The sequence below is a fragment of the Grampus griseus genome, assembly GCF_964374135.1.
Source record: "Grampus griseus genome assembly, chromosome: 14".
NCBI lineage: Eukaryota > Metazoa > Chordata > Mammalia > Artiodactyla > Delphinidae > Grampus > Grampus griseus.
The window spans coordinates 8,599,088-8,626,916 of record NC_139008.1 but is presented as its reverse complement, the minus strand read 5'-3'; the positions used below and the strand labels follow the sequence as shown (position 1 = coordinate 8,626,916).

General features: G+C 48.4%; 1 protein-coding gene and 1 pseudogene across 4 annotated transcripts in view; one reads left to right on the top strand and one right to left on the bottom strand.

The window, feature by feature from the left end:
• The window catches only part of POR (cytochrome p450 oxidoreductase), a 67,103-nt gene that overhangs the window by 18,653 nt on the left and 20,621 nt on the right, over positions 1–27,829 (top strand). For 2 of the 3 annotated variants that reach the window (XM_082670931.1, XM_082670930.1), the window contains exon 2: positions 20,525–20,716. The exons of the other annotated variant lie outside the window; for it this stretch is intronic. In XM_082670931.1, coding sequence (XP_082527057.1) covers positions 20,538–20,716 — 179 coding nt within the window. In that variant the 5' untranslated portion in view covers positions 20,525–20,537. The remainder of the gene's footprint in view (positions 1–20,524; positions 20,717–27,829) is intronic. 3 annotated transcript variants of the gene reach the window in all.
• Positions 563–18,058, bottom strand: LOC309832204 (large ribosomal subunit protein uL6-like; annotated as a pseudogene). Its single transcript has 5 exons — positions 18,048–18,058; positions 17,559–17,779; positions 16,534–16,538; positions 843–1,343; positions 563–624 (listed from the first exon to the last, which is right to left on the bottom strand). The product of its transcript is annotated as a large ribosomal subunit protein uL6-like (transcript).

The window sequence follows — 27,829 nt, the reverse complement described above, 5'->3', positions numbered from 1 at the left end:
TGTCTCTCTGCCGTCCTCCGTCAGCGCCTCCATCACTGTGTGTAGCTGCTGGCTGCAGCAGCCTTGTGCGGCTCCTGTCCTCACCACCCCCCCCCCGCCATCCCATCCCCCCACCCCCGGCAGAGACTCCATCTTCGCTGAAGGGCACCTACTCCTGCTGGCCAAACCTGGGGTGACAGGCCAGCCTGGGAACCAACCGGGACGATGATGAGCCAGGAGTTGGGCCACCCCGTTGCTCGTCTGCAGGTAGACGATGACTAGAGCTGTGACAGGAAGTGACAGAGAGGGTCTCGTATGACCCTTAAATCTCCCTCTTTGAGTTGCTGGCTGTGGGACTTTCAGTGATTTTCTGGTTCCTTAGGTCTTCGAGTACGTGTCTGTAAAAATGGGTGAAATATTTATCTAAACAGACTAATCAGTAGATCAGTAGATCTACTGGACTTGCCAGCCTGCAGAACTATATTAAGTGTCTGTTGTATAAGCTACATAGTCTGTGGTGTTTGTTATGGCAGCCTGAGCTTAGACACAGACTTGTTGTTTCTGTAGCTGGATAACTTAGATCCTATTCATCAGTCTGCTGAACTGTTCCTTTTTCAGAAACATAGATACCATCCAAAAATTTTTCTGATATCCTTGTTTTTTTTGGTTTTTGGTTTTTGATTGTGGTACGCGGGCCTCTCACTGTGTGGCCTCTCCCATTGCGGAGCACAGGCTCTGGACGCACAGGCTCAGCGGCCACGGCTCACGGGCCCAGCCGCTCCGCGGCACGTGGGATCTTCCCAGACCGGGGCACGAACCCGTGTCCCCTGCATCGGCAGGCGGACTCTCAACCACTGCGCCACCAGGGAAGCCCATGGTATCCTTGTTTTTAACTGTTGTGGCTCGTGAATCCAAGCAGCTGAGTTTGATACATGTTCACTGCCACTTCCTTCAAGAACTAGCTCATCTTCCTGGGCTTGAGGTAGTGAACATGCAACGCCTGGCCTCATCCGAACCCTGCGGATATATTTTTTGCCCAAGAAAATTTGGATTTCAACGAGAAGACTATTCTTTTGAATGATAGTGTGGACGGGGAAGTGAGAGTTCAGAGACCACACCTTGTAACGGGAGCCCCGTGTGACACCCGTGATCGTGTTCTGTATGTGACTACGGATAGTGCCAACGATAGCCAGGTCCTTTCTGTTTCCCCACCATTCGTCACCCCGGAGCCTCTTTCTCTTTCCAAGGAGGCCGAGTTCTACATTAATGTGATTGAAGACCCTCCACAGGGTGCCCCTGGGGCCCTTCACAATAACCGTGTGTCCCTTCAGAGTGATGTCCACGTTTTCTGGAGTGTTAATAGTCTGCTAAAACTGGGCTTCATCCCCACAGTAGATGCAGAGAGGACACAGCTTTTTTTTGGCCACACCACACAGCTTGTGAGATCTTAATTCCCCAACCAGGGATTGAACCCAGGCCCTCGGCAGTGAGAGCACGGAGTCCTAACCACTGGACCGCCAGGGAAGTCCTGACATGGCTTATTTTAACCTGCTTCTGCCCTGAAGAATACGAATGGGAGAGAGAAGTAATCCACCAAGGTTCTTTGAGCGCCTACCATGCATTCTGTGCAGTTTTACCCATATTATCCTCCCAGTAGCCCTTTCAGAGTTATCAGTGATGATGATTCTCCATTTTAGATAGGAAAGCAGCTGAGGGAAGTTGAGTTTTGCCCAAAGTCATAGAACTGTAAGTGGCAGAGCAATTTTGAACTCGTTTTTATTTTTCTTTAGACCTGTGCCCCCATTTTCCCTTTAGGCTCTTCTGGATCCTCTTCTCCCCCCGCCCGCCCCCATCTCTGCCATTTTGCACCCTCTCCCATCAAGAAGCCATCCTAAGCCAGCCTCTGCCCAACCGTGAGCTGTACTGTTCATTTTGGCAAGGAAGTAACTGTGTGTCTCGTCTCTTTCCATAGAAGGGCAGGGGACATCCCCTGACCTAGTTTGTCTTCGCCCGTTTAGGTGGCAGGGTGCTGGGCACGTGACCTACCTGATGAACGTGGAAGAGCCACTCTTGATATGAGTGGAGTGTTTCTCCTCAAGGCGATTTCACTTTGGACAGTTGTGTTCAAATCAACATCACCATCAGTATTTCTAGGATACTTTGCGGAATGCTTCCACAAGCATCATTTGTGCAAAGGCCAAACAGGGATTAAAAGCCCACCTTGTTGGCTGAGGCTCAGTGAGAAGTAATTTGCTAAGGTGGTGGTCAAGCCGGTCCCCAAGTTCGGTTCTCTGAACTGCTGCCAAGTCCCACACCCTTTTCACTATGTCCCCCTGCTCCAGGTTTTCTGTTTTATAATCCAGTGGAGTGGAGAGAAATCAAAGAAAAGATGGGGCTCTTTGGTTCCCCTCAATGTTATGGTCCCTTCTCTGTGAAACCACTTCTAGTTAGAAAACTCATGATTTTTAGTTGAAATTTGAATATTACTTTCGGAAAGTGGTCTTGGTTTCCTATGATATGACTGAAAAGTAGAGTCACATTTCCAGAGTCAACAGATGATTAAAAAAAAAAAAAAGTAGTCACTCCCTTTCTCTAGGGGATACTAAATGGAGGCGTTTGGAAATTTGAAATTTGATGTAATACTATCATTGTGAAGGAATAAATAAATAAAGGTAGGTAGGTTTTTATTTATTTTGTTTTGTTTTATTTTCCTGTTAAGATGGTTTGGAACAAGGACAGGTTACTCTTCATGCCAGAGCAGACAGGTGAGTTTGGATAGAGGGGCCATCACCTTTCCATTCTGGCCGGTGGAAGTTGACAAAGACTGAGCTGACCTTGTCTGCTGATGGTAGAAAAATGCGGACAGAGGCGCACTGGGGTTTGGCAGGGGTTCCAAGTCCTAACCTGTGTGTTCTTAAAGCCCAGAAGATCTGTTGCTGTGCCTTTTTGAGTCATTTCAGACCTTCCGAGCTCTCTTCTGACCTGCCCTCTGCCAGGCATCGTCTCCTGTCTCCTCTCAGTAGCTTCTGGGGCCTGTGTCCACCCCCCGACCTTCCATCCCTTTAGTTAGAGGACTTGTATTGCATCAGGTATAAGGACCCAGATGTAAGTCAAGGTGAGCCCATCAAGAATGGTTGAAAGGTGATGAATTGAAACTCAACGTGCTCCTGTTGGCAGGGGCTGGGGGCAGGGCAGTGGGGGAGGGAGGGGTGGTGGTCCTTCCACTGCAGCTCAGCCTGAGGCAGGTCTCTGGATGAGTCCTCTGATGGCTCAGGTTCCCTGAAAGGCGGGATGGGACAGACTCTGGGAGCTCTAGACGTCAGAACCCAGATGCTTACTTTCCTCTCCGTAAAGGCCGGGTTTCTCCAGAGCCTTTGGGTGTCTCCAGACCATATTTCTCTAAACTCTTAAGGAAATCTAGGAGTTTCTGGGAGTCACCCAGACTGCTTTCCCAGGACTCTGGTTCTTTCTTTCCGAGTCACCCACTGCTCTGCCTTGATGGTCTCCCCTCCAGCCATCACACCGCGGCAGGCTCAGGGGACTAAGGAGCAGGTGATGAGTAACTCACAGCAGGAGGAGAGCTGAGAGGTGGAACTAGTGTGTCTCCAGGCTGTGGTCCCCAGGTTGGTGTGTGGTTGTGACCCTGGGCCAGCACCTCCCGCTGCACACCTTTCCCACTTATTACCACAGAGGGTCTCCTTTACTGGGTATGGTTTCCGTGGCGGAGAGGGCCCATCTTTTTTTTTTTTTAAGAACAGGAACCCGTAGGCAGTTTCCTTTTTTTTAAAATTAATTAATTAATTTATTTTTGGCTGCGTTGGGTCTTCATTTCTGCGCGAGGGCTCTCTCCAGTCGGGGCAAGTGGGAACTACTCTTAATTGCGGTGTGCGGGCCCGTCACCGCTGCGGCCCCTCCCGTTGCAGGGCACAGGCTCCAGACGCGCAGGCTCAGTAGTTGTGGCTCACGGACCCAGTCGCTCCGCGGCATGTGGGATCCTCCCAGACCAGGGCTCAAACCCGTGTCCCCTGCATTGGCAGGCAGACTCTCAACCACTGCGCCACCAGGGAAGCCCAAGAGGGCCCATCTTGTCTATACATCCATCTCTCCAGTTTCTTCTCTTTGCCCGTCCTTCTGGGGCACAGGTGTTCTGGCCTCCCTGGAGTGCTTATTGATTCTTATATGTAGGGGTTTTTCTGTTTTCGTTTTTTAAAGAATCGATTTTATTTATTTTTGGTTGTGTTGGGTCTTTGTTGCTGCGCGCGGGCTTTCTCTAGTTGCGGTGAGCAGGGGCTTCTCTTCGTTGCGGTGCGCGGGCTTCTCATTGCAGTGGCTTCTCTTGTTGTGGAGCACAGGCTCTAGGCGCACGGGCTTCAGTAGTTGTGGCACATGGGCTCTAGAGCACAGGCTTAGTAGTTGTGGCGCACGGGCTTAGCTGCTCCGCGGCATGTGGGATCTTCCCGGACCAGGGCTCAAACCGTGTCCCCGGCATCGACAGGTGGATTCTTAACCACTGCACCACCAGGGAAGTCCCCATGTTTTTGTTTTTTTACCTTGCTTCCCTCCCAGGCTTCTGGGGATGCAGTGATTTGTGGGTTACTCTCACCTCCCCAGGTTAGCAATATGTCTTGCAGAGGGAAGGCTGCAGAGAAACGTTGAAAATAAATTGCTTTTTGGAAAATAATTTGACAGTGAGTCAAGAATCCTAAAAATATTTATTCCCTTTGATTCGGAAATATTTCTAAGATATATTCAGAAACTCAATAATCAGAGGTGCACAAAGATTTATCTTGAAAAGATATCAGTCATCTTGTTTATGGTGGTGTTGTTTACAATAGTGAAAATATCCAGTAAGGTGCTCTATATTCGTAGGCTGGAAGAACATTTGAGATTTTTTAAGCTTCGCAATTTAATAAATGAAAAAAGCAGGACAAGATTATATGTAGTATAAAACCAATAATGTTAAAAATAAATATATTTTACAATATACACGTAAAAATGGGTGGGACAAAAACAAATAGGTGTTTGGGTTATGTTTTCTTTAACTTTATGGTTTTAAATTTAGCATATTTTCTTCAGTAAGCATGTATTTATTTATTTTTAAATTTATTTATTTTATTTATTTATTTTTGTCTGCGTTGGGTCTTTGTTGCTGTGCGTGGGCTTTTTCTAGTTGGAGCGAGCGGGCGCTACTCTTTGTTGCAGTGTGCCGGCTTCTCATTGCAGTGGCTTCTCTTGTTGCGGAGCACAGGCTCTAGGCGTGGGGCTTCAGTAGTTGTGGCACGTGGGCTCAGTACTTATGGCTCGCGGGCTCAGTACTTGTGGCTCGTGGGCTTAGTTGCTCTGCGGCATATGGGATCTTCCCGGACCAGGGCTCGAACCCGTGTCCCCTGCATTGGCAAGCGGATCCTTAACCACTGCGCCACCAGGGAAGCCCGACATGTATTTATTTTTAACTTTTTTATTTTGAAATAGTCTCAGATTCACAGAGAAGTTACAAAAAATAGTGCAAAGAATTTTTGAATACTCTTTATGCAGATTCCCCAAATATTACCATTTTACCTTATACTCTCTCTCTCTGTCTTTTAAAATTGAAGTGTAATTGACCTATAGGTGTATATTAGTTCCAGGTGCATGACATATTCTATACATTACATAATATTTCTATACATTACAAAATGATCATCATGATAAGTCTAATTGCCATCTGTCGCCGTGCAAAGACATCACAGTGTTATTGGCTCTGCTCCGCATGCTGTGCATTTCGTCCCCGTGACTAGTTAATTTTGTAACTGGAAGTTTGCTCCTCTTAATTTCCCTCAGCTATTTCATTCATCCCCCCTCCACCCACCCTCTCCTCTGGCAGCCACCTGTTTGTTCTCGGAATCTGAGTCAATTTCTGTTTTGTTTTTTAGATTCCACATATAAGTGAGATCATATGGTACTTGTTTCTCTGTCTGACTTATTTCCCTTGGCACAGTGTCCTCTAGGTCCATCCATGGCAAGATTTCATTCTTTCTGATGGCTGAGTAATGTCCATTTTATACATATACCGTCTCTTCTTTATCCATTCATCTATGGATGGGCACTTAGGTTGCTCCCGTATATTGGCTGTTGTAAAAAATGCTACAGTGAACAGAGGGGTGCATATATTTTTTAAAATTAGTGTTTTTATTTTCTTTGGGAAAATACCCAGTAGTGGGATTGCTGGATCATATGGTAGTCCTATTTTTAGTTTTTTAAGGAACCTCCGTAGTGTTTTACACAGCGGCAGCACCAGTTTACATTCCCACCAACAGTGCACGAGGGTTCTCTTTTCTCCACATCCTCGCCAATGCGTGTCTCTCTCTCTTTTTATCATGTCTTGTCCTGACCTTTTTGAGAATAAGTTGTACATATGGACATAGGGATTACTCTTAAGTACTTCAGTGTTTCTTTTCTAAAATTCAAGGGCACTTTCTTACATAGCCACAGTATAATAATCAATATCAGGAAATTAACATTGATATACTATGTTGTCTAATCATAGCAGTTATTCAGATTTCCCATTAATGTGTCTTATAGCAAAAAAAAAAAAAATCTTTTTATTTTTCCCTTGGTCCAAGATTGCACTGAACTGTAACCACTTTTCAGTTTCCTTTGATCTGGAGCAGTGCCTCCGTCTTTTTTTATCTTTCATGACCTTGACATTTTTCAAAAAGTCAGGCCATCTCTTTATAGAATGTCCCTCAGTGTGGATTTGTCTGATGTTTCCACATGATAAGATTCAGATTATATGTTTTTTAGGGAATATCACAGAAATGGTATTTTGTCCTTGTCCCAGTATTGGACTTTGATCCCTTGGTTATGGTGGTGTTAGCCAGGCTCTCCACCAGGAAGTTCTGGTTTTTTTCGGATGGAATCAATAGCTTCTCGTCAGACTTTTACCCACAGGTTTTAGCACTCATGATTCTTGTCTGAAAGTTATTACTATGGTGGTTGCCAACTGGTGATTTTCTAAGCCCTTCATTCTTTCTGCATTTGTTAGCTCACTTTCTACTCTAAGGAAGAACTTTCCTTTCTCACCGATGTGTTTATTTATTCATTTATGTGTTTATAGCAGTATTGACTCTTGCATTATTCTTCTATCCTTTGGGTTATAGTCTGTTGCTGACGGTGTTTATTTTAATGCTCAAGTTGTCCCAGATTTCCCAGTGGGAACCCCCTCATGTAGACTCTTATGTTCTTTAGCCATGTACCTGTCATTCTTCAAGCCCTTCCTTACCCTTTGGTGCACAGCAAGGTGATCCAGGTTCATCCACTACTTTTCCTGCCCTTATTCTCCAGTCAGCCATCTCTCCAAAGAGCCCTGGTTTCTTTGGATGGAGAATGATGTTTAGAAACCAAGATTTGGGTGCTTGATGGCTCCTTGCTCTTAGGGTATCATTACTTCTATGCCCTCTCAGCAGACAAAACTAGGAAATACACACAAAACATATGCATTTCTATGTCCATCTTTATATATTAAGAGACCATTGTGTATTCTGATATCTGCAGTTTCAGTCCAGCCCCACAGCGTTCATTCCCCAGTCTCTCTTCCCATATTTGTACCTCCCTCCTTCAGCAGTAAGAAATCCAGCTCGCATGTATTTAACTTCAGAAGTAACACATGAATACCAACCATCTCCTTATAAAGAACAGACAAAGCAAAGGTCCCTTTAGACACCCCAATCATATTCTAGGTGTTTCCTAGAGGAAATCACTATTGTATATATCTTCCTGGATCATATTTCTGGAGAAATACCTAATTTTTCTTTTATTTCATTAACGGTTTCCTAATGAAAATATAACTTGCTTTTTTATTTAATATATTTTGTCAGTCTTGCAATGAGAGTACCATTAGCTCCACGTAACTATTTTTTAACTGTTGCATAGCATTCCATTACTTGGAATGGAAAACAAAGCATCCAGTTTGGGGCTGGTACAAGCAGTGCTGGGCTCAGTGAGAGGCACAGTTCAAGAAGAGAGTCACCAGACCCAAGGATCTGGGCCTTTTTTTTTCCCCATAAGAAAACAGCTTTAAAGATATTTTTCTGATTAGATAAATAGCCATTATTTTAAAAGAAGCAAGTAATACATTAAAAATAAAATGGGGGGCTTCCCTGGTGGAGCAGTGGCTGAGAATTCGCCTGCCAATGCAGGGGACACGGGTTCAAGCCTTGGTCTGGGAAGATCCCACATGCCGCAGAGCAACTAATCCTGTGTGCCCACAACTACTGAACCTGCGCTCTAGAGACTTTGAGCCACAACTACTGAGCCCACGTGCCACAACTACTGAAGCCCACATGCCTAGAGCCCGTGCTCTGCAGCAAGAGAAGCCACTGCAATGAGAAGCGTGCGCACTGCAATGAAGAGTAGCCCCCGCTCGCCACAAGTAGAGAAAGCCCCGCACACAGCAACGAAGACCCAACACAGCCAAAAATAAATAAATAAATAAATTTATTTATTTTAAAACTAATAATAATAAAATAAAAATAAAGTAGGGGATAAAATTAAAATCTCACCCCTGAGATAATATTTTGGTAATCCTTTCACATATCATCTTATGTATGTACATACATGAATATTTTTACATCATTGGGCCATAGTACCCATGCTGTTGTATTGTGGATACTTATCTTGCAGTGTGACTTACATACAGTGTATATACTTATAGACAGCACGATCTTTAATGATGAATTCTTACGTAGATAAACTCCCCTGTAACTACCACCACAGATAAGGTACTGCACATAATCCAGCATGCCAGAACCTTCCCTTGTACCTCTTCCTCCACTTATGACCCTTGACCCAAAGGTAACTACTGTTCTGACCTCTATCACCGTAGACTTTTTGCCTTTTCTTGAAGTTCAACTATAAATGGAATCCTACAATAAGGTACTCTCCTGTGTTCAGCTTCCCTTGTTCAGTGTTACGTCTGTGAGATTCATCTGTGTTACTGCGTGCAATAGTTCATTCTTTTTCATGTCTATGGGTACTTAATACTTCTTCTTGTTTACTTCTTGTTGTTCAAAGAATTTTTCATAGTAGTAACAGCTACATTTATTACAGCACATACTCTGTGCTAGGCACTGTTCTAAACCCTTTACAAGTTCAGCTTGTTTAATCCTCACAATAACCCAGTGAAGTGGGTACTACTATTATTATAATAACATGTCCATGACTCTTTATCAGGTTGATGAAGTTCCCTATTATTCCTAGTTTACTGAATTTTTTCATCATGAATAGATGTTGAATTTCTCCATCCATTGATGATCAGGTGGATTTTTTACAAACCTGTTTATATAGTGAATTACATTGATGTTTGGATATTGAACTAACCTTGTATTCCTGGAGAAAACTCCATTTGATCATGACATAGTATCCTTTTTACATATTGCTGAATTCGATTGACTAATAGTTTAAATTTTTGCATCTGTGTTCACGAAGCATGTTGGTCTGTAGCCTTCTGTTTTGTACTGTTGCTGTCTGGTTTTGGTATCAGAGTAATACATACCTCATAAAAGAGTTGGGAAGTCTTCTATTTTCTGAAAGAATTTGTACAGAATTGGTATAATTTCTTCCTTAAATGTTTAATTTAATTCACCAGTGAAGCTGTCTGCTCCTGGAGTTCACTTTTTTTTTTTTTTTTTGCGGTACATGGGCCTCTCACTGCTGTGGCCTCTCCCGTTGCGGAGCACAGGCTCCGGACGCGCAGGCCCAGCGGCCACGGCTCACGGGCCCAGCCGCTCCGTGGCACGTGGGATCCTCCCGGACCGGGGCACGAACCCGCGCCCCCTGCATCGGCAGGCAGACCCCCAACCACTGGGCCACCAGGGAAGCCCCCTGGAGTTCACTTTTGGTGAAGGTTTTAACTAGTAATTTGAATTCTTTTAGAGAGCTCTTCAGCTTATCTATTTTTCTCAAATGAGCTCTGACAGTTTGTATCTAAGAAATTTGTCCATTTCATCTAAGTTATCAAATGTTGACATAAAGCTGTTCGTAATTTCCCATATTACCCTTTTAATGTCTATAGAATCTATTGATGTCCTCTTTTTCATTCCCTATATTGGTGATTTATGTCTTCTTTTCTTCCTGATCATTCTGCCTGAGATTGATCTATTTGAGAGCAATGTATGTGTCAAGAGTTCTAAGAATTCAAATCTAGTCGAGAATTTAAGGATTTTTTTAATTTTTTTTTTTTTTTTTAATTTTTGGCTGCATTGGGCCTTAGTTGCTGCGCGCGGGCTTTCTCTAGTTGTGGTGAGCGGGGGCTACTCCTTGTTGCGGTGCATGGGCTTCTCATTGCGATGGCTTCTCTTGTTGCAGATATTGGGCTCTAGGCGTGCAGGCTTCAGTAGTTGTAGCACACAGGCTCAGTAGTTGTGGCTCGTGGGCTCTAGAGCACAGGCTCAGTAGTTACGGCTCACAGGTTCTAGAGCACAGGCTCAGTAGTTGTGGCACATGGGCTTAGTTGCTCCGTGGCCTGTGGGATCTTCCCAGACCAGGGCTTGAACCCGTGTCCCCTGCATTGGCAGGTGGATTCTTAACCACTGTGCCACCAAGGAAGCCCTAATTTTTTTTTTTAATTTTAAAATTTATTTTATTTATCTATTTTTGGCTGTGTTGGGTCTTTGTTGTGGTGCACATGCTTCTCACTGCGGTGGCTTCTCTTGTTGAGAAGCACAGGCTCTAGAGCGCAGGCTCAGTAGTTGTAGCATGCGGGCTCAGTAGTTGTGGCTCGCGGGCTCTAGAGCACAGGCTCAGTAGTTGTGGTACACGGGCTTAGTTGCTCCGCGGCAACGTGGGATCTTCCTGGACCAGGGCTCAAACCTGTGTCCCCTGCACTGGCAGGCGGATTCCTAACCACTGCGCCACCAGGGAAGTCCTAAAATTTATTTATTTTGGCTGCGCCGGGTCTTAGTTGCGACACGCGGGATCTTCACTGGGGCATGCGGGATCTTTAGTTGTGGCATGCAGACTCTTAGTTGCGGCATGCATGCGGGATCTAGTTCCCCGACCAGGGATCGAACCCGGGCCCCTGCATTGGGAGCACGGAGTCTTACCCACTGGACCACCAGGGAAGTCCCCAAAGATTTTTTTTTTTTAAGAGAAAGATTTTTGTTTAAAGATACTTTTCTTAATAGTATTTAGGGAAGAAATCAGAATGGACGTCAGTAACAGACACATTTTAATTCAAACTGCACCCCTCACCAGCTGTGTGACCTCAGGCAAACCACTCAAACCCACCTGAGTACTGATGTCATCGTTATAAGGAGATAATAGTAATTTCCATGTAGAGTGGCTGAGACATTGATGTACACCCCAAAAGTGCCAGGCCCCGTGCCTGCTTACATGGGCACCTGTGCATCTGTTACTCAGAGTGAGAAGTTGGAGACGACCCTGCCAAAATCATCCCTGTGTGCAGTGTGCCCGCGTTTCCCTGGAGCAGCTCCTCACTTCTCCCCTCTGTCCCCACAGCACTTTGTAAACAGTGATTTTATAGCATTTCTCACATTTGACCGCAGTGTCTTCTGTGCTTCCTTGACCAGATTGCGCACTGCTGCACAGCCGGGCCATGTTTTTATCTTTTCTCTCTGTTGCCCATATAGATTTAAGTGCTCAAAAATATTTTAATAAACGTAGAATAGGAAAGTACGTCATAATGGTACGTCAAATCAGTGGACCGTCAGGCAGCCAAAGAAAATATCATTATAAAGGATTCTTTAGCAACGTGAAAAACTGTGTTACAAAGTAGAATACGTTTTATCTATTTTTGTTAATGAGTGTATGTAGATGCGTGTGTATGATGTATTTATATATGGAAAAAATGAAAGAAAACTCTAGAGAGAAAGCAGCTCTGTGGGCAGTCAGCTTCTGCCTGACCTTTCATCCTTTAAGATAACCATTTGAGTGGGGTGAGACTGGGATGGGAGGTGCTGAGTCCCCTGTCGCTAGAGGCTGTACAGGCACAAAAGAAATCACTGGAATCACGGGGCACAAAGGGCTGTCGAGGTGCCTGGTCCAGGAGGCCTGAGGCAGGCATTCCTTCCCTGCCCCGGTTTACCAAGTCCTTCCTCTTGGGGCCAGAAGGAGCAGTGAAGTCCCATCAGGGAGCAGCACTTGTGTCTGTGCAGAGGGAGTTGGGTTTGAAAAGATATCATACAGACATGATGGCCGTGTGCTTGGAGGCTAAGAGACTCATTTACCCCTGAAGATGCTCCTCCTTAAAAGCCGAAAGCCAGGCTCTGTGGGAAGCACGGACTGTTCTTGGGACCAGTTTCTTAATCGGAAGAGTTAGTACTTCCCCCTTTTTTCAGAGTCTGCTGTGTGGCTCCCCGTCTCTCTTCCTATTTCCTGAGTCCTTAGGATGTGCCACGGACCACGTGTCACAGCGTCATTGTCTGCTTTCACTTTCCATAGCTGCTCTTGTTTAACATGAACTAGAAGCGTGTGTGTGTGTGTGTGTGTGTGTGTTTGTGTGTGTGTTTCAACACGCTCAGGGAAAGAAGGTCCAGGAATCAGTGTTGGAGTATTAACTCAGGTCAGAGACTAGCGGTTTTTCCTCCTAGCATCGTCACCAATCAGCCGGTTCAGTTTAATGATCATTACTTTGGCAGGTCTGTGTCCCAGGCCCCTGGGGTGGCAGGCACTCTGTCATTAAGCACAGTTCACCTAGCCTTGTGTTGACACATCCCCAGTGATGGAGGTGGGGGGCCACGCCTCACAACAGCTCATTTTCTTTCTACATATTTTTGTCAGAAAGTTCTTCTTGGAGAGTGTGTGAACCTCTGTCCTCCGTTACCGCGCAGGGTAAGGGCTCAGTCCCTCAAGACTGCTCCCCACACCCCGCTTCAGATGCCAGTCACAGGTCCAGGTTGTCACCTGTGCTTCTGACCAATCAGCTGTAAATGTGGACTCCCACAGCCTGCTACTCGGGTTTGGTGAATTTGCTAGAGCAGCTCACAGAACTCAGGGAAACATTCACTTATGTTTACCAGTTTATTGAAGGATATGATGAAGGATACAGATGAACAGCCAGATGAAAAGATACATAGAGCGAGGTCTGGGAGGGTCCAGAACCCAGGAGTTTCTGTCCCTGTAGTGTGAGGGTCACTCTCCAGGCACATGGATGTGCTCACCAACCTGGAAGCTCTCTGAGCCCCACACTTCTGGGGTTTTAGGAAGGTCTCCTCATGTAGTCATGATCAGTTGTTCACTCCATTTCCAGCCCCTCTCCCCTCTCTAGAGAAAGGGGTGGAGGCAGGGACTGAAAATTCCAAGCTTCTATTCATGGCTTGGGCTTTCTGGTAACCAGCCCCTGTGCAGGAGCCCACCCAGAGCTGTATTTGAACAAAAGATGCTCCAAGTGCTCTTATCACTTAGGAAATTACAAGAGTTTTAGGAGCTCTGTGCCAGGGACTGGGGGCAGAGACATATATGTGTGTGTGTGTGTGTGTGTGTGTGTGTGTGTATACATATATATATATGTGTGTATATATATATATTTTTTCTATTATCTCACAGAACTCCTGTGCAGTCTCTTGTACCCATAAATTGCCTTGTGCTAACTTTTAGTAGGGTTACTAAGTTATACCCTCAGAATGCCCCAGAGTACATTGCCTTAGGGGATCTGTGGGTTTGCCCCACTTGGAGTTGAGGCCAGGTGGCTGGGGCCCCAGAGAGGCTGATAGAAACAAGCCCACGTGGCTGCCCACGACCGGCTGCAGTTCCTGTGGTCAGCGCCTGTGGGGCTTTGTCAGCTCCATTTGTGCTGAGTGATGCTAGGTCTTCTGCCTGCTTCTCGCCAAGTCATGCTTTCACAGATCCAGCTCGCCTGGCTGCCTTCCTCTTTCACGTCATTGCATCAGACACAGTGCCAGTCATGCGTCTCCACATCCCACCCGTAAGCCCTGTTAAGTGGGGGAGAGGTCGTCAGCTGGGGCATTTGGGCATCTGCATAGAATGTTGGCCTGAGAGTGTTCTAGTCTAGGATGCCTTGGTCATAGCTCCATGTCTGCATTGATCCTTTGGGTGTGACCACTGTTCAGGGTTACCACCCTATGACATGGTTCTCATCATGCCACACCCTCGCCCTGTCATCATCTCCAACCAGGGCTCAAAGACTTTAGACACGTAGAGGGCTCCTGGGCCCTTTGCAAACTGGTCTTAATCTGTTTTTAAAGGCCATTCTCTTCCTCACCAGCCTTTTACCCATACATGCATCTCCTCATGCCACTCTTGAGTCACACTAGGTTCTTGTAACTACTGCTCTTTTATCATGTACACCTTGGCATGTGCTTCCTCTGTCTGGAACGACTCTTACCTCCTTTTCCTTTTTTCTTTTGGCTGCATTGGGTCTTCACTGCGGCATCGGGATCTTTTCATTGTGGCTCACGAGCTTCTTTCTAGTTGTGTGTGGGCTCTGTAGTTTGTGGTACGCGGGCTCTCTCTCTGAGGCATGTGAGCTCAGTAGTTGTGGCTCGCGGGCTTAGTTGCCCTGCGGCTTGTGGAATCTTAGTTCCCTGACGAGGGATTGAACCCACGTCCCATGCGTTAGAAGGCGGATTCTTTACCACTGGACCACCAGGGAAGTCCCAACTCTTACCTCCTTTACCTGACTGTTGGAACCTGGTCACTTTTCATCACCCTGCTCAGAGGTTGGCCCCTGGGTGACCCTTCTTTGACTGTTTGGACTATCTGACCTTCTTCTTCCTCAGAGCTCCATTTTCCCCTACGCCTGGCCTCCCCGTGGTGTTGAAACCATTGGGATATGCCTACACAGCAATGAGTTGGTGCCCTGCATCTCCCACCAGCGCAATGGTGGGAGAGGCCTGACAAAAGGGAGAATTTAAATAAGATTTAGAGTGTTATAATACCCAAAATGTTCAGGATACAATTTTTAAAATCACCATAGTGAGAACTAGGAAAATCTCAACTTGAGTGAGAAGAGACAATCATACAAGATATAAAGAGAGCCAAACAGACATCTTAGAACTGAAAAATACTATAACATAAAAAAAGAAAAGAAAACCACAACTCAGTATATGGTACCATGGCAGAATGGAGACGGCAGAGGGAGTCACCAGTGAACTTGAAGATAGAACAATAGAAGTTACCCAGTCTGAGTCACAGAGAGAAACGAGACTGATAAAACTGAACAGATCCTCAGGGACTTGTGGGACTAATAACAAAACACATGTATGTCATCGCGGTCCCAGAAGGAGAAGAGAAAGAGGGTGGGGCTGAAAACGTATTTGGAGAAATAATGGCTGAAGAGTTCCTAAACCTACAGATTCAAGAAGCTGAGTGACTTCTAAACAGGATAAACTCAAAGAAAGCCGCACTGTCTTGTCTCGGTTCAGGTGATTGACGAGGTGGACAACAGAGGGGAATGTGTGCCAGCTGCAGTGCTCTCAGCAGGCTGCCTTGGGGAGGCACTTTCCCCTGAGTATCTCTCAGGCCATGGAGGATGAGCTGTTAGGCAAGAGCAGGCTTGGTTTCCCTGAGGAGTTTCCCCTGTCTTAAAGCCACTGAACCATGGACGAGTTTTGTGACTGAGCAGGCCCTGCTCCCACTGCAGCTGGGGGGTCTGGGCTGCCTGGAGGTGGCAGTGCCTGTTCGCCTGGGCTCTGTGCTTGCTAAAGGGGCCGACTGTCTTACTCGCTGGCTTCCTTCCCTCCTGTTGCTGCATCCATGGCCGGCTCACTGTGACGTCAGTGCCAGCTTGGTTGATCAGTCATTTACTGACCAGAAGTTACGTACAGCGGAGGCAAAGCCACAAATACTTCCTGGAGGATGATTTTACGCCCCAGTGTTGTAAACAGTCCGATGGAGAAAGAGCCCTTCTGTTCTTGCCTCATTCGCCCTTTCAGAAGCTGACAAAGCTCCCATCATGCTCTTGGCCTGGGCGACCAGCAATTTGTCCGCCCTGCTCTGCAGGGTGTCGGGCTGCCTGGGGACTGGAGTGGCTGCCTTTGACCTTCAGCATCAGTGGGAACTGGCTAATCAGTGAAATTCAGGAAGAATAGCCCCTGTCTCTCTACCTATCTTATGTATCTATCTATCTATGCCCGTTTCCAAATGTACATTGTCTTTATGATAAAAGTGAAAACCTACTTACAGACCTACTTTGTAATAAAAGATCGAATCAGACCTGCTCTGTTTGGGGTGGGCGAGACCTACTTGGCTAGTCTTTTGATGTACCCCCTTTTTCTGTGCCTAACCTTACAGATGAGGACACGAACGCCTACTGCCAAGTAAGGGATTTGCACAGCTGGAGGCAGAGCTGTGGCAAGAGCCTGGTCTAGTTAAGAACGTACTCTACTTGCTCACGGCCCTTTTGGGTTGGTTGGTTGGTTGGTTTTCTGTTGCTGACAAATGCTGCTTTGGGCCCCATGAGCTCTGTAGTGTTTGGCGTTCCTCCTTTCCACTAAGTGTAAAAGAATGGATGATTAATGGGCAGAAGGATCACACAGGGCTCCCAGAGGCTCCTGGGAGGGCCTGTGGGGACCTCAGACTGTCTCATGGTCACCCTACCACACCTGAAATGGAGGGACACTCACCAAGCAGGGTGGTCAAAATTTTCCCATCAGAATATTTCACACAGCAGAAGAGAGTGATTTTATGTCACAGAGTCTTGTTTCCCAGACTGTACCGAGGTGCCTCAAGGCACCACAGCCGGCGCCCAGAGGTGCTCAGGGAGAGTCCACGTCTGTCCCCGTTGGTGCAGCTTGGGGTGATTCTCAGTATCAATGTGGGATCGTCTGCATTCCTTTGATCTTCTACATTCCTTTTGATACTTTGTGTCTTTGCAAAGCTGGGTTTTCAGGGGTTGTTTGGATCTAACTACTCCTAAATGGAACGATTAGGTATTTCTCTTGGCCTAGGGATACCATGAAAATTTCGCTGAAATGTCAGGGATTCCATGAGCTGAGAAAGTTTGGGAACCTGTGTCCTGGAGGCACAGGCACACTCCCAGTCCCAAAGTTCTTTTCAATCTGCAGGCTTCACATAGTGGTTCATGCAAATTTTACATTCTGTGTGTTGTAGTGAATTCACTGACTCCCTTCATTCATTCCACGGGGAGTTACGGAGCACTAGATTATGTGCCAAGCGCTGTGCCAGGAAAGTGTGATGCCCGGAAGTGACGGTTGAGCCGAGGTCTGAAGACTGAATAGGAAGCAAGTAGAGGGGGAGCATGCCAGGCACATGTAAAGGCCCTGGGGCAGGGATGCAGTGACGCCGGCTGGAGAGATGGGTAGGCGTGTTTGTGTGCACTTCAACGTGACGATGATGGTTTAACAGCTTGCTCTTGGCTTCAGCCCCCATGCACGCTGCTCCGATCCTAGTGGGAAGCATAGGGTGAAGGTTTTTCCTCCCAGGTTGACTTCCTTCTTGCCAGCCTGCCAATCCTTCCTTCCCACCATGTGCCAGATACAGAGGTGCCTCTGACACAGATACACGTGTCCACTCAGTCTCCCCACTTAAATGGGTAGTGAGCACAGCCCTCCCCTGGGAAGCTGGCGCTCCTTTCTAGTTTGCCGCTTGGGTGAGCTGCTTACCCGTTGGACCCTCCGACTCCCGGTTGTAGATCAGATGTTCTCCAGGGTCCTTTCCACTGCCCTTCTTCAGCTTTTGTCTGTCTGACCTCAGAGTTAAAGCTGCTGGGGACATTCTCAGGTCTGTGGAGACCTCAGGTCTGAGTGCTGGCGTGTCCAGCATGCTGGTGAGGGGCTGCTGCAGGGGGTCAGTCACGTTGCCTGTGCGCAGCGCCTGGTCATCTCTGCAGTGGGGCAGGAATTCGTGGTGTCCTGATTCTGAGCTCAAAGGGAGAGGCCTGGGATTCTGAAGGAAGCAGCAAGTCAGCTGTTCGAGACAGAGGGAGAGGGGAGAAGAGTGAACATAGCCTCACAAACTGCATTGTAATCACGTGTCTGTGTTGTGCTTTCCAGAATCTAAAACCGCTCCATAATTGTATGCCACGCTTTGCCAGCCCAGCTACTCTAGAATCTGATGCTCATTCATTGAACAGTTCTACTCAGTTGCTATACCTGATGCTCATTATCTGCCCTTGTGGGTTGACCCTGTAGTCAGGGAGATGGCCAGTGGGGAAAACGTATAATATAATGTCAGGTAGTGATCAGGGCTATGAGTGGGGAAGGGCAGGGAGAATGACAAGATACTATAGCGAGGCCAGGTCTCTCTGAGATGGTGACCTCTGAGCGGAGACCTGAATGAAGCAAGGGAGAGAACCCTGCAGGTAACTAGAAGAGAGTCCAGGTAGCCGTATTAACATGTGCAAAGGCCCTGGGGTACGAGCAGGCCCGGAGGCTTGAGGAGTAGTAAGGAGGCCAGCGTGACCGTGACCGTGAAGTGTGAGGAAAGGGGAGAGCAGTGAGAATCGGGGTGGGAGTGGTACCCAGGGGCGAGATCGCATGGGACTAATCGACCACGTTAAGGACGTTAGATTTTGTGCTGAGTATGATATGAAGTCATTTGAGGGTTTTGATGAGGGAGGTGACAGAGTCTGACTTTTTCAAAGCCTCCCTCTGGCTACTGTGTGGAGAGCAGCCCGTTAGGCGCCTCTCGCAGGGTCGGGTGTGTGGGAAGGCCGCCATGCAGCTCCCCTTGCTCTGCGCGCCGTCGCCTTAGACGCCTCCTCCAGGGCTGCGCTTTCTCCTCTGATTGCTGTGGTCGACTGCGCGCGTGTCAAGAAACAGTCATTTCGTTTGGTGGGCATCAGTCACCCCTCGGTAAAGTAAGGGGGCCGGGCGGCCTGAATCAGAAAGGTGGCCGGACAGGGAGCGGGCGGTCGTTGCTGCGATGTGAGGGGCGCCAGCTGGGGGCTCTCCGGAGTCAGCACATCAGCCCCGCCCGGAACCCCCAGGCTTCCAGGCGGGCTCTGAGATCATGTGGGACAGGTCCCCTCCCCTCTGCTTCTCCATGGCAGTAGGCTTGTGGGCCAGATGACAGTGCCACCACCAGGGTTGGATAGAAAGATGTGACTAACATTGAATAAATATTCAGTGTGTTTATAAGTTAATGCTTAAATATAGACAGTACTCTCTGGGCACTAGAATTAAGATTGTCCTTAAACGTCAGATATCGCAAAAGGGTGTAAGCTGACATGACTCAGGAACTCAGCATGAGGAAAGCCCCTCAGATTAATAACGAAGCCAAGAGCCAGGCTTGAGGGCCGTCCTGAATGGCCTGTTCCTGGCAGGTTGCACAGGTCAGCAGGACTGATGCCCAGCCCTCGGATGACAGGGTGCTCTGCTGCAGGGCCCACCCTGTGGCTTCCTGGAGGCGGTGACAGCTAAGGGAAGTCAGATGTGAAGTAATCTCCCATTGCCCGAGTTGCAGAGCTGTGACTAAGGCATTCCTGACCGAGTCTGGAGCCTGGTTACAGTGAGAGCCACCCACTCGGTGACAGGGCACAATGCCAACTCCAGAGCTGAGCCCAGCCTCGGTGATAAGAGGCAGAAATGTGCTGCTGGGGTTTTAGGTCCTCTCACCTCGGGTCTTTGTTGACTCATATCTACATACCCGCCAGGTTTCAGTGGTGGAAGGACCAGTTGAGCACCCTGCAACGGAGCTAAGTAGGTTGGTGTGCTGGGGTCCCAAAGACCACCCCCTGGCTCAGTGATTCACCAGGACTTGCAGAACTCAGAAAAGCTGTTTTACTCTCAGTCACGGTTTATTACGGCAGAGGGAAACAGACTGAAATCAGCAAAAGAAAGACTCCGTAGGACAGAGTCTAGCAGGAGCCAGGCAGAAGCTTCCGGCTGTCCTCTGCCCTGGAGTCACGCGACGGTGCTTGATTCTCCCAGCAGCCTCGTGTGGAAGCCCACTTGAGCCTTGGTGTCCAGGTTTTTTATTGGGGGTCAGTCTTGGAGGCATCGGGCGCCCAAGTGCCTAAGCTTACCTCCTCAGTCTCCAGCACCCCAGAGGCGACACCAGTGTGATGTGACTCAGAGCCCCAGGTGCTCCCCTAAATCACATCATTAGCATAAGCTACGTGCATGACCCAAGGTCTCAGGTGTATGGAGACACTTTATCAGGCGGCACATTCCGTGGCCTCAGGGGTGATTTCCTTGGAGCCATCCAAGGGCCAGTCCTGAAGACCTTTGGAATGTGCAGGGTTGGGGGCATCCCAGGCCTGCCACACAGCTGGGGAAAGGGTTTGCTGTGAAGCGGCACCTCTGTCGTGTGGAAGCAGTGCCTCTGCTGTGTCCTTGTGGGGCCGGAGAATGCTGGTACAGGGAGGCTGTGGCTTCCGTTCTCTGTGTTCGCAGGGGACCCAGTCCTAGTTCTAGCCGTAGGCTGCACCCAGGTGTGCCCAGGGCTGTGCAGGCACCGTGCAGGCCACGTGCTCTCTTAGTCCTGGTCCAAGGCTGCAGCTGCTGCCCCGAGGCTCTGCTAGTTGCTGCAGCCCTTGGGGCGTGAGCCCCAGACCAAAGCCTTCAGGGGGCTTCCCAGCAGGCCTCAGATGGACCCTGCTGACGGCTGTCGTTCTAACTCCCAACAGTTTCTCGATCAACATGGGAGACTCCAGTGTGGAGGCTGGCGCCACCGCATCTGACACGGTGGCTGAAGAAGTGTCCCTTTTCAGCACGACGGACATGATCATGTTTTCCCTCATTGTGGGTCTCCTGACATACTGGTTCCTCTTCAGGAAGAAGAAAGACGAAGTCCCCGAGTTCACCAGAATTCAGACCACGTAAGTGACTCGCTCAGGATCCCTCTAGAGCACATCTCTGCCATCCCAGCAGTGCCTGGGCAGGAGCGAGCCGGCTGAGAGCTGCAGGGTCTCTCGTACCGTGTTGGGCTGCGTCTTGGGTTTTGCCTTATTGATGGACTCTGCTTTGGAGCCACCTTCGTAATCCCTTATGTTTACACTGCACTTCACAGTGTTCAGGGTCCTTTGATACCTGTTTCTTATTCAGGCTTCACAGGAACCATTCTGCGTAGAAGGCACCTTGCACAGACAGGTAACCTGAGGCTCAGGGCATTAAAGGTCATCAGCGTAGGGCAAGGTGTGGGGAAGGGGCACAGAGCTTCCATGCCCCCTCTGGGGTGCCACCCTGCCAGCACCTCCATGTGTCCGGCAACCCCGAAGCTCTCCAAACCCCATCCTTTTGGGGTTTTATGAAGGTTTTGTTATGTAGGCATAATTGATTAAATCATTGACCATTGGGGATTAATTCAGCCTCCAGGCCCTCTCCCCTCCCCGGAGGTCAGTAACCCTAAATGAAGGCTCTTGTGGGTGACGGTTATGATGTCACCTAGCCCTGGTCCTGCCGCAAGGCAGCTGCTTAGTCTTTGTGTCAGAAAGTGTCTCGTACCAAGCACTACGCCGGGCGCTACACGTATGCAAAGGTGGCCTTTACATTAAAGAGGCTGAGAAGTCAGGACATTGAAAGATACTTTTGAAAAATGGTTTGTGAAATGCTTTCGCGTGCATGATCTAATCAGGGCCTCTGCGACAGCAGTGCCCACTCGGTGCGGGGGGACGGCCTCATCGCTCATGATGGAGGGAGAGGCCAGGCAGCCGGGACACACTGGCTCTGGGGACTCCAAGAAGGAATTTCCCCTTGGAGGGATCGGGAAGGTGTGCTGCTGGAGGAGGGCCACACCCCGAGGCTTCGAGGACTTTGTCAGCAGAGGGCCAGAGGGAAGCTGGGAGGCTGGGCAGGTGAGCAGGGTCCAGCCTGTTCTCTCGGGGCTGGACAGGTCCATTCCTGGTGTGGCAAAGTAGTTTTGCTGAAGATATGGCACTCGGGATAAGGGGGCCAGCGTCCAGAGCCCAGTTTACAGTAGCCCTGCGTTTCCTTGTCTGTGGGATGGAGGTGTGTCCCCACCCCCATCCCCAAGCGAGGTTGAGCCGCAGGAGAGCATGGGGCCGCCAGCCTCCCCGTCCCCAAGATCTCTGGCCTTGCAAGATGGACTTGAAGCAGAACTCCTGGACTTGTATCTTGTGGATTCTAATTGTTTCTCCTTGCCAGGATGCTGAAGCAATATTTCCCTCTTCATAATCTTAAAATTTTAACCCTGTATGTTTAAATCCGCTTCTCATCCCTTATTATATCATGTTGAATACCCCATGGCCAGGGGTTCTACGTGTACACTGTACAGGGAAACTGTTATAGTGCAGTGGTTACGTTCTAGGCCCTGACACTGGGTAATGAAGGTTTGAGTCCTGACTCTACCATGTATTAGCCATATGACATTTGCCCTTAATATGACATTAATCTTTTGAAGTCTCAACTGTATCTTTTGAAGTGTCCTCAACTGTAAATTGGAGATAATAATAGAACTTACCTTGTAGGGTTGTAAAAATTAAACGGCATAAGCTGTCGTAGAGCTCTTTGCCCAGGTCCTGGAGCCCTCCAATGGTATGTATTTTATGGTGCGTGGGCTTCTCATTGCGGTGGCTTCTCTTGCTGCAGAGTACAGGCTCTAGGGCATGCAGGCTTCAGTAGTTGTGGCACGTGGGCTCAGTAGTTGTGGCTCACGAGCTTAGTTGCTCCACAGCACGTGGGATCTTCCCGGACCAGGGATCGAACCTGTGTCCCCTGCATTGGCAGGTGGATTCTTAACCACTGTGCCACCAGGGAAGTACCTATTCTTATTATTAATACCATATCCAGTCTTACAGGAGCCCTCCAAGAACACCATTATTACCCCATTTTGCAGAGGAGGAAACTGAGGCACTAGCGATTGAGGAGTTTGCCCGAGGCCACCTAACTCACAAGTAGCAGAGCTGCCTTTTGAACCCAGATCTACAAACTCCACACCCCCTGTTTTCCCTGCTTTGCCATGCTGCCTTCCATCTCTTAAGAGGTAGTTAATATCCCTATTTCAAAGATGAGAAAACTGAGACTCAGAGTGGTCACTTAGCTGATACATCTGGGCCACCAGCTAGATGGTGGCCGCCACCTCCTGCTAGAAATCCCGCACTGTTGTCCCTGCCCACTTGTACTTTCAGTGAACACAGGTGGTTTTGGCCATGGCACGGTGCCTCCCTTACCCCAGCAGGTCAGTGGAGGGTGATTAGTGTGGGGACAGTACGCGCCCAGGGTTGTATCAGTTCTCACCACAACCCCCAGTGGCTTCTAGTTGGTCTTTTAAGGCCTTTTCAGGCCTTCACCACCTGGGATGGTGAGTCCAAACCTTGGGGCATGGATGTTTTTTAAAAACCAAGCCAATGGGAACAATTGTGTCTGAGCAGCAAGCATAGGACACACACCTGCAGCCCCCTGACCCTGAACTTACAGGTGCAGGGGATTCAGAAGGAGTCCCTGTGCTCACAAGTGAATCTCCCAGGCACGCTGGCCTCTGGGGCCCTCACCATCAGGCCGGATTTGGCTTCAGAACCTCAGGAGCCCAGGGAGGGCTTAGAGGGAGGTCAGTTCTGGAAGGCCTCCTGGGTTTTTTTCATAAACTATTTACTGAAGTACTGAAGTACATAACAGGCAGACATAAAAGTATACAGATCATAAGCACACAGTTTATTTGTCACAAAACGGATAGAATCATGTAAGAAAGGACCCCTCTTCCCCCTCCAATCCCACCACCCCCAGGTCACCCACTCTCCTGACTCCTCGTGACATAGACGAGTGTTGTCTGTGTCCCGGGATATGTAGTGTTTGGCCATTCTTTCTGAGATTTCTCCATGTCGTGTGTAGTCGTAGTTCTCTCGTTCTCATTGTTGCATGATGTTCTGTTGTGGGAATAAACTGTAATTTATTCATTCCCATCATGATGGCCCTTTAGGTTGCTTCCAGCCTAGGGCACTGTTACCAGCAGTCCTGCAGGGAACATCCTAGTACATGTGGATGTGGTTCCCGTGTGGATGTGGTTCCCATGTGGACGTGGCTCTGTTGGGTATGTGTTGGATGTGGAGTTGGGGGTCAGAGGGAAGGCTCATGTGCAGCTCTGTTAGACACAGCCAGTTTTCCAGCATCCAGTCCCACCCCCAGCATGTGGGGTTTCAGTTGCTGCCCATCCTCAGCAACACTTATTTTTGTCAATTAAAAAATTTTAGCCATTCTAGGGAATTCCCTGGTGGTCCAGTGCTTAGGACCCCATGCTTTCACTGTCAGGGGCCCAGGTTTGATCCCTGGTCAGGGAACTAAGATCTCACAAGCCGTGCAGTGCAGCCAAAAAAATTTTTTTTTTATTAAAATGAAATGAAATAAAATTTTAGCCATTCTAATGGGCATGTGGTGGTAATTGTTTTAACTGCATTTCTCTTATGTCCAGTGACCTTTTCATATGTTTATTGGCCACTGAGGTATCTTTTGTGACTTGGCCCATTTTTTTCCTGTCGGGCTATTGGCCTTCTTGTTGATTTGTTACAGTTCTTTATATATTCTAGATCTGAGTCCCCTGTTAGATATCTATGTATTGTCAATATCTTTCTGTATAGTTGCCTTTTTACTCTCTTCAGTGTCTTTTTGTGATCAGAAGTTGTTGCCTTAAACTGGCCCAGTTTGTCAACCTTTTGGTTGGCCTTCACCTTTATGGTTAATGCTCTGGTGTTCAGTTTAAGAACTGTTATCTTGTGGTCAGGAAGCTTTTCTTTTGTATTTTCTTCTAGCAGCTTCACTCTTATAGTTCTTATCCTTAGATCTGCCATCCAGCTGAAATTGATTTTGGTATCAGCAAATTGTCAAGGCGCTTCGAAAATCATTTTTTCCTGTGGTTATCCATCCACTTGACCCAGCACCATTTACTGAAAAGGGTTATTCTTTTCTCACTGCACTGAAGCATCCCTGAAGATATAAATCAGGTGCCTGTATAGCTGGGGGTTGATTTCTAGACTGCTTGTTCTGTTGATCTGTTTTCCGTCCTTTCGCCAACACCACATGTTCTGCTTTCTGTGGTTTTACAGCAACTCTTGACTTGGTCACTGGTAGTCCAGGTCCTCCAGCTTTGTTCTCTTTTAAGATTCTCTTGGCTTTTTTGGGGCCCTGGGCATTTCCGTATACCTTTTAGAATCAGCTTGTCAAAGTCCACCAAAACAAACAAAAAAACCTTCTGGGATTTTAGTTGAGATTGGGTGGAATCTATAAATTAATTGGCATCTTCCAGTATTGAGCCTTCTAATCAGTGAACATGATTTTATCCCCCGGGGAGGTCTTTTGAATGGTTTATCATAGCAATTAAACACTGGTTAAAGAGGAGCAGTCACGAGCAGCGCATTCTCTTAATCATAATCATTTTAAAAGTCGCTCTTTCATCTCTCCTCCCACTGGCCCCTCAGGCTTTGCTCAGCGTGTACCTCTGGGCAGAGCACTGGGGCCAGGGCAGCTCCTGATGGAAGGGAGCCCCGGGGGATGGTGGCTCCCAGAGGAGTCTGAAGCTCAGGGAGCCTCTCTGTGGCCCGAGGCGCATTGTTCGTGCCTGTAATGCAACACCCTTCTGGCTGGGTGGGAATTTGTTTCTATTTCTGTCTCCCGTAATGCAGAGGGAGCATCCCATTCCTGTCTGGGTCCCTGGCTCTGTGCAGGGCCTGTCGGAGTGAAGATACTCAGAGAAAGGCTGTTGAATTAGTAAATGCTAAACCAGCACGTGTGTCTGCCTCTAAGGCAAACTAGCTCACGGTCTGGGTGTGGCTTATGTTAAAATTTTTTTAATTTTTAAATTAGAACATTGAAAACCCTGGCAATTCCACATAAAAGTCACTTATAGCTTCATTTGGAAAAAAAAAACAAAACAGAGGACCTGACCCCACGGAGCCCACCGTGACACTTGCCAGCGGGGGCTGAGGCTGAGCGGGGCCACCCTTCCAAATGGGGCCTGCACCACAGCCTGTGCCCCCAACCAGCCCTAGCTGTCCTCCTCGGCTCTGCTCACAGCCCCCCACCCCCCTGCAGTCTGCTTCACTTGCAGCGCCTGAGTGCTTTAAAGAAAAACAAAGCTTTTTATTATGGAACGCTGCAAGCAAACACCAAAGCTGGAGCATAGGAGAGGGAACTCCTGCACCTGTCACCCAGTTTCAACAACTGTCCGCTCCTGGCCAGTCTTGCTTCCTTCCCCTTCCCCACTGTTGCTGGATTATCTTAGAGCAAGCATATAATTTCATAATTAATCCTATAATTCATATGAATTATGAATAAAGAAATCATGATTTCATAGGAAATTGGAAATATTTCCTATGAAATTATGTGGAAATATGAACTATGAGAATATTTCAGTCCTCTCAAATGCAGAGACTCCCCTTTTTAAACCTAACAGAGCTGTCCTCCCACCCCTGTAAGTTCACAGTATGTCTCAGTACCATTGGATACTCAGCCGGCATTGTTCGTAGCTCCCTGAGTGACTGATCAATTTTTTTTAACCTTTTTTTTTTTTTTTTAATTCAGGATCTAAACCCACACATTGCAATTGACTACCGAATCTTTTAAGTCTCTCTTTCGGAGGTCAGGTCTATTGAGGTGTAATTTACATGCAGTAAAAGTCACCTTTTTAAAGTGTACAGTTTGATGCATCCTGACAGGTGTGTGCAGTTGTGTAACCAGTGTTGCAGTCAAGATACAGGACACTCCACACCCCAGAAAGCGCCCCCCCCCTCCACTGCCCAGGTCCCATTGCAGTCGCCACCCCCCAGCCCCACCTCTGGCAACCACCAATCTGATTTTTGTCCCTGTAGTTTTGCCTTTTCCAGACTGTCATGCATACGGGGTTATGTCATCACAGCCTCTGGTGCCAGGCTGCTTCCCCTTAACATAATGTCAGGTCTCTCTCAGTCCGTGGGCTTCCTTCCATCCCTGTGATTCCCTCGCGGCATTTTCATTGAAGAACCCAGATCATTTGTTTCCCAAAGTTTCCCACAGTCTAGAATTTTGCTGCCTGCATCCCACTGGGGGTTGCTTCTGAGAAGCCACAAAAGAGCTCATTTTCCTCCGTGACCTTCGTTTGACGGCCTGCTCTTGCCAGAAAGGCCGGGAAAGCCAGGAGTCAAGGCTACCGGCATCATCTCTATCCATCTTTATCTCCTTTTTCCACACCCAGCTCAGGGCCACTCTTTCTAGAGATGGGTCCTTGGCTCTGCCGAGCACGACGATAGAAACATCAATGGGTTTTACAGAGAGAAGAGCGCAAGGAAAGGCCCCTGTGGCCGTGGAGGGTGGACAGTGCCCGAAGTGTCCTGCATCCGTGGAAACGGTGAGGCTGTGGGCTCAGGACATTCACGCCGCCCTGCAAGCACAGGCGTGGGTTTCCTGATGCCACCTGACCACCAAGGGACCTCTTCTGTCCCTTGATGAGACTGGGGTAGTTTTGCTGTTCTAGCCAGTGCCCGAAATCTTGATCGTGGCCTGTCTGGGAAGGTGATGCAGAGCCGAGTGTCATCGGACCTTCTGACCTCTCTGGGCATCACCAGGGCACTCGGTGCTGGCGGCTCCCTCTCTGGGCCAGACACCAGGGCACAGGGACATGCAGCATCCTCGGGGGCTCACATGCAGTTGGGGCGCGTGAGGATGGTACAGTGACGATGCTCGAACAGCCCAGGGCGCCACTGGGGAGGGGGCTATGTCAGGATGGAGGTGCCCCCCGAGCTGAGTCTGGGAGGCTGAGTAGGAAGCTGGGCCAGGGCTGCGTGTGCAGAAGCCCAGGGCAAGGAAAGCAGGGCCTGCTCTGGGAAGGGCGCGTCTTGGTAGAGCCTGGGTGTAAGTCGCCAAGAGAGTCAGGGGTCATGAAGGGAACTGAGAGGCCAGAGGATGGATCTACAGGGCCTTGGGGTTTTATCTGACCCTCGTGGGGAGCCGACGGGAGGGCTGGTGCCAGGGCAGCCCTGAGACCAGCCATTCCTGAATGCAGCTTGGAG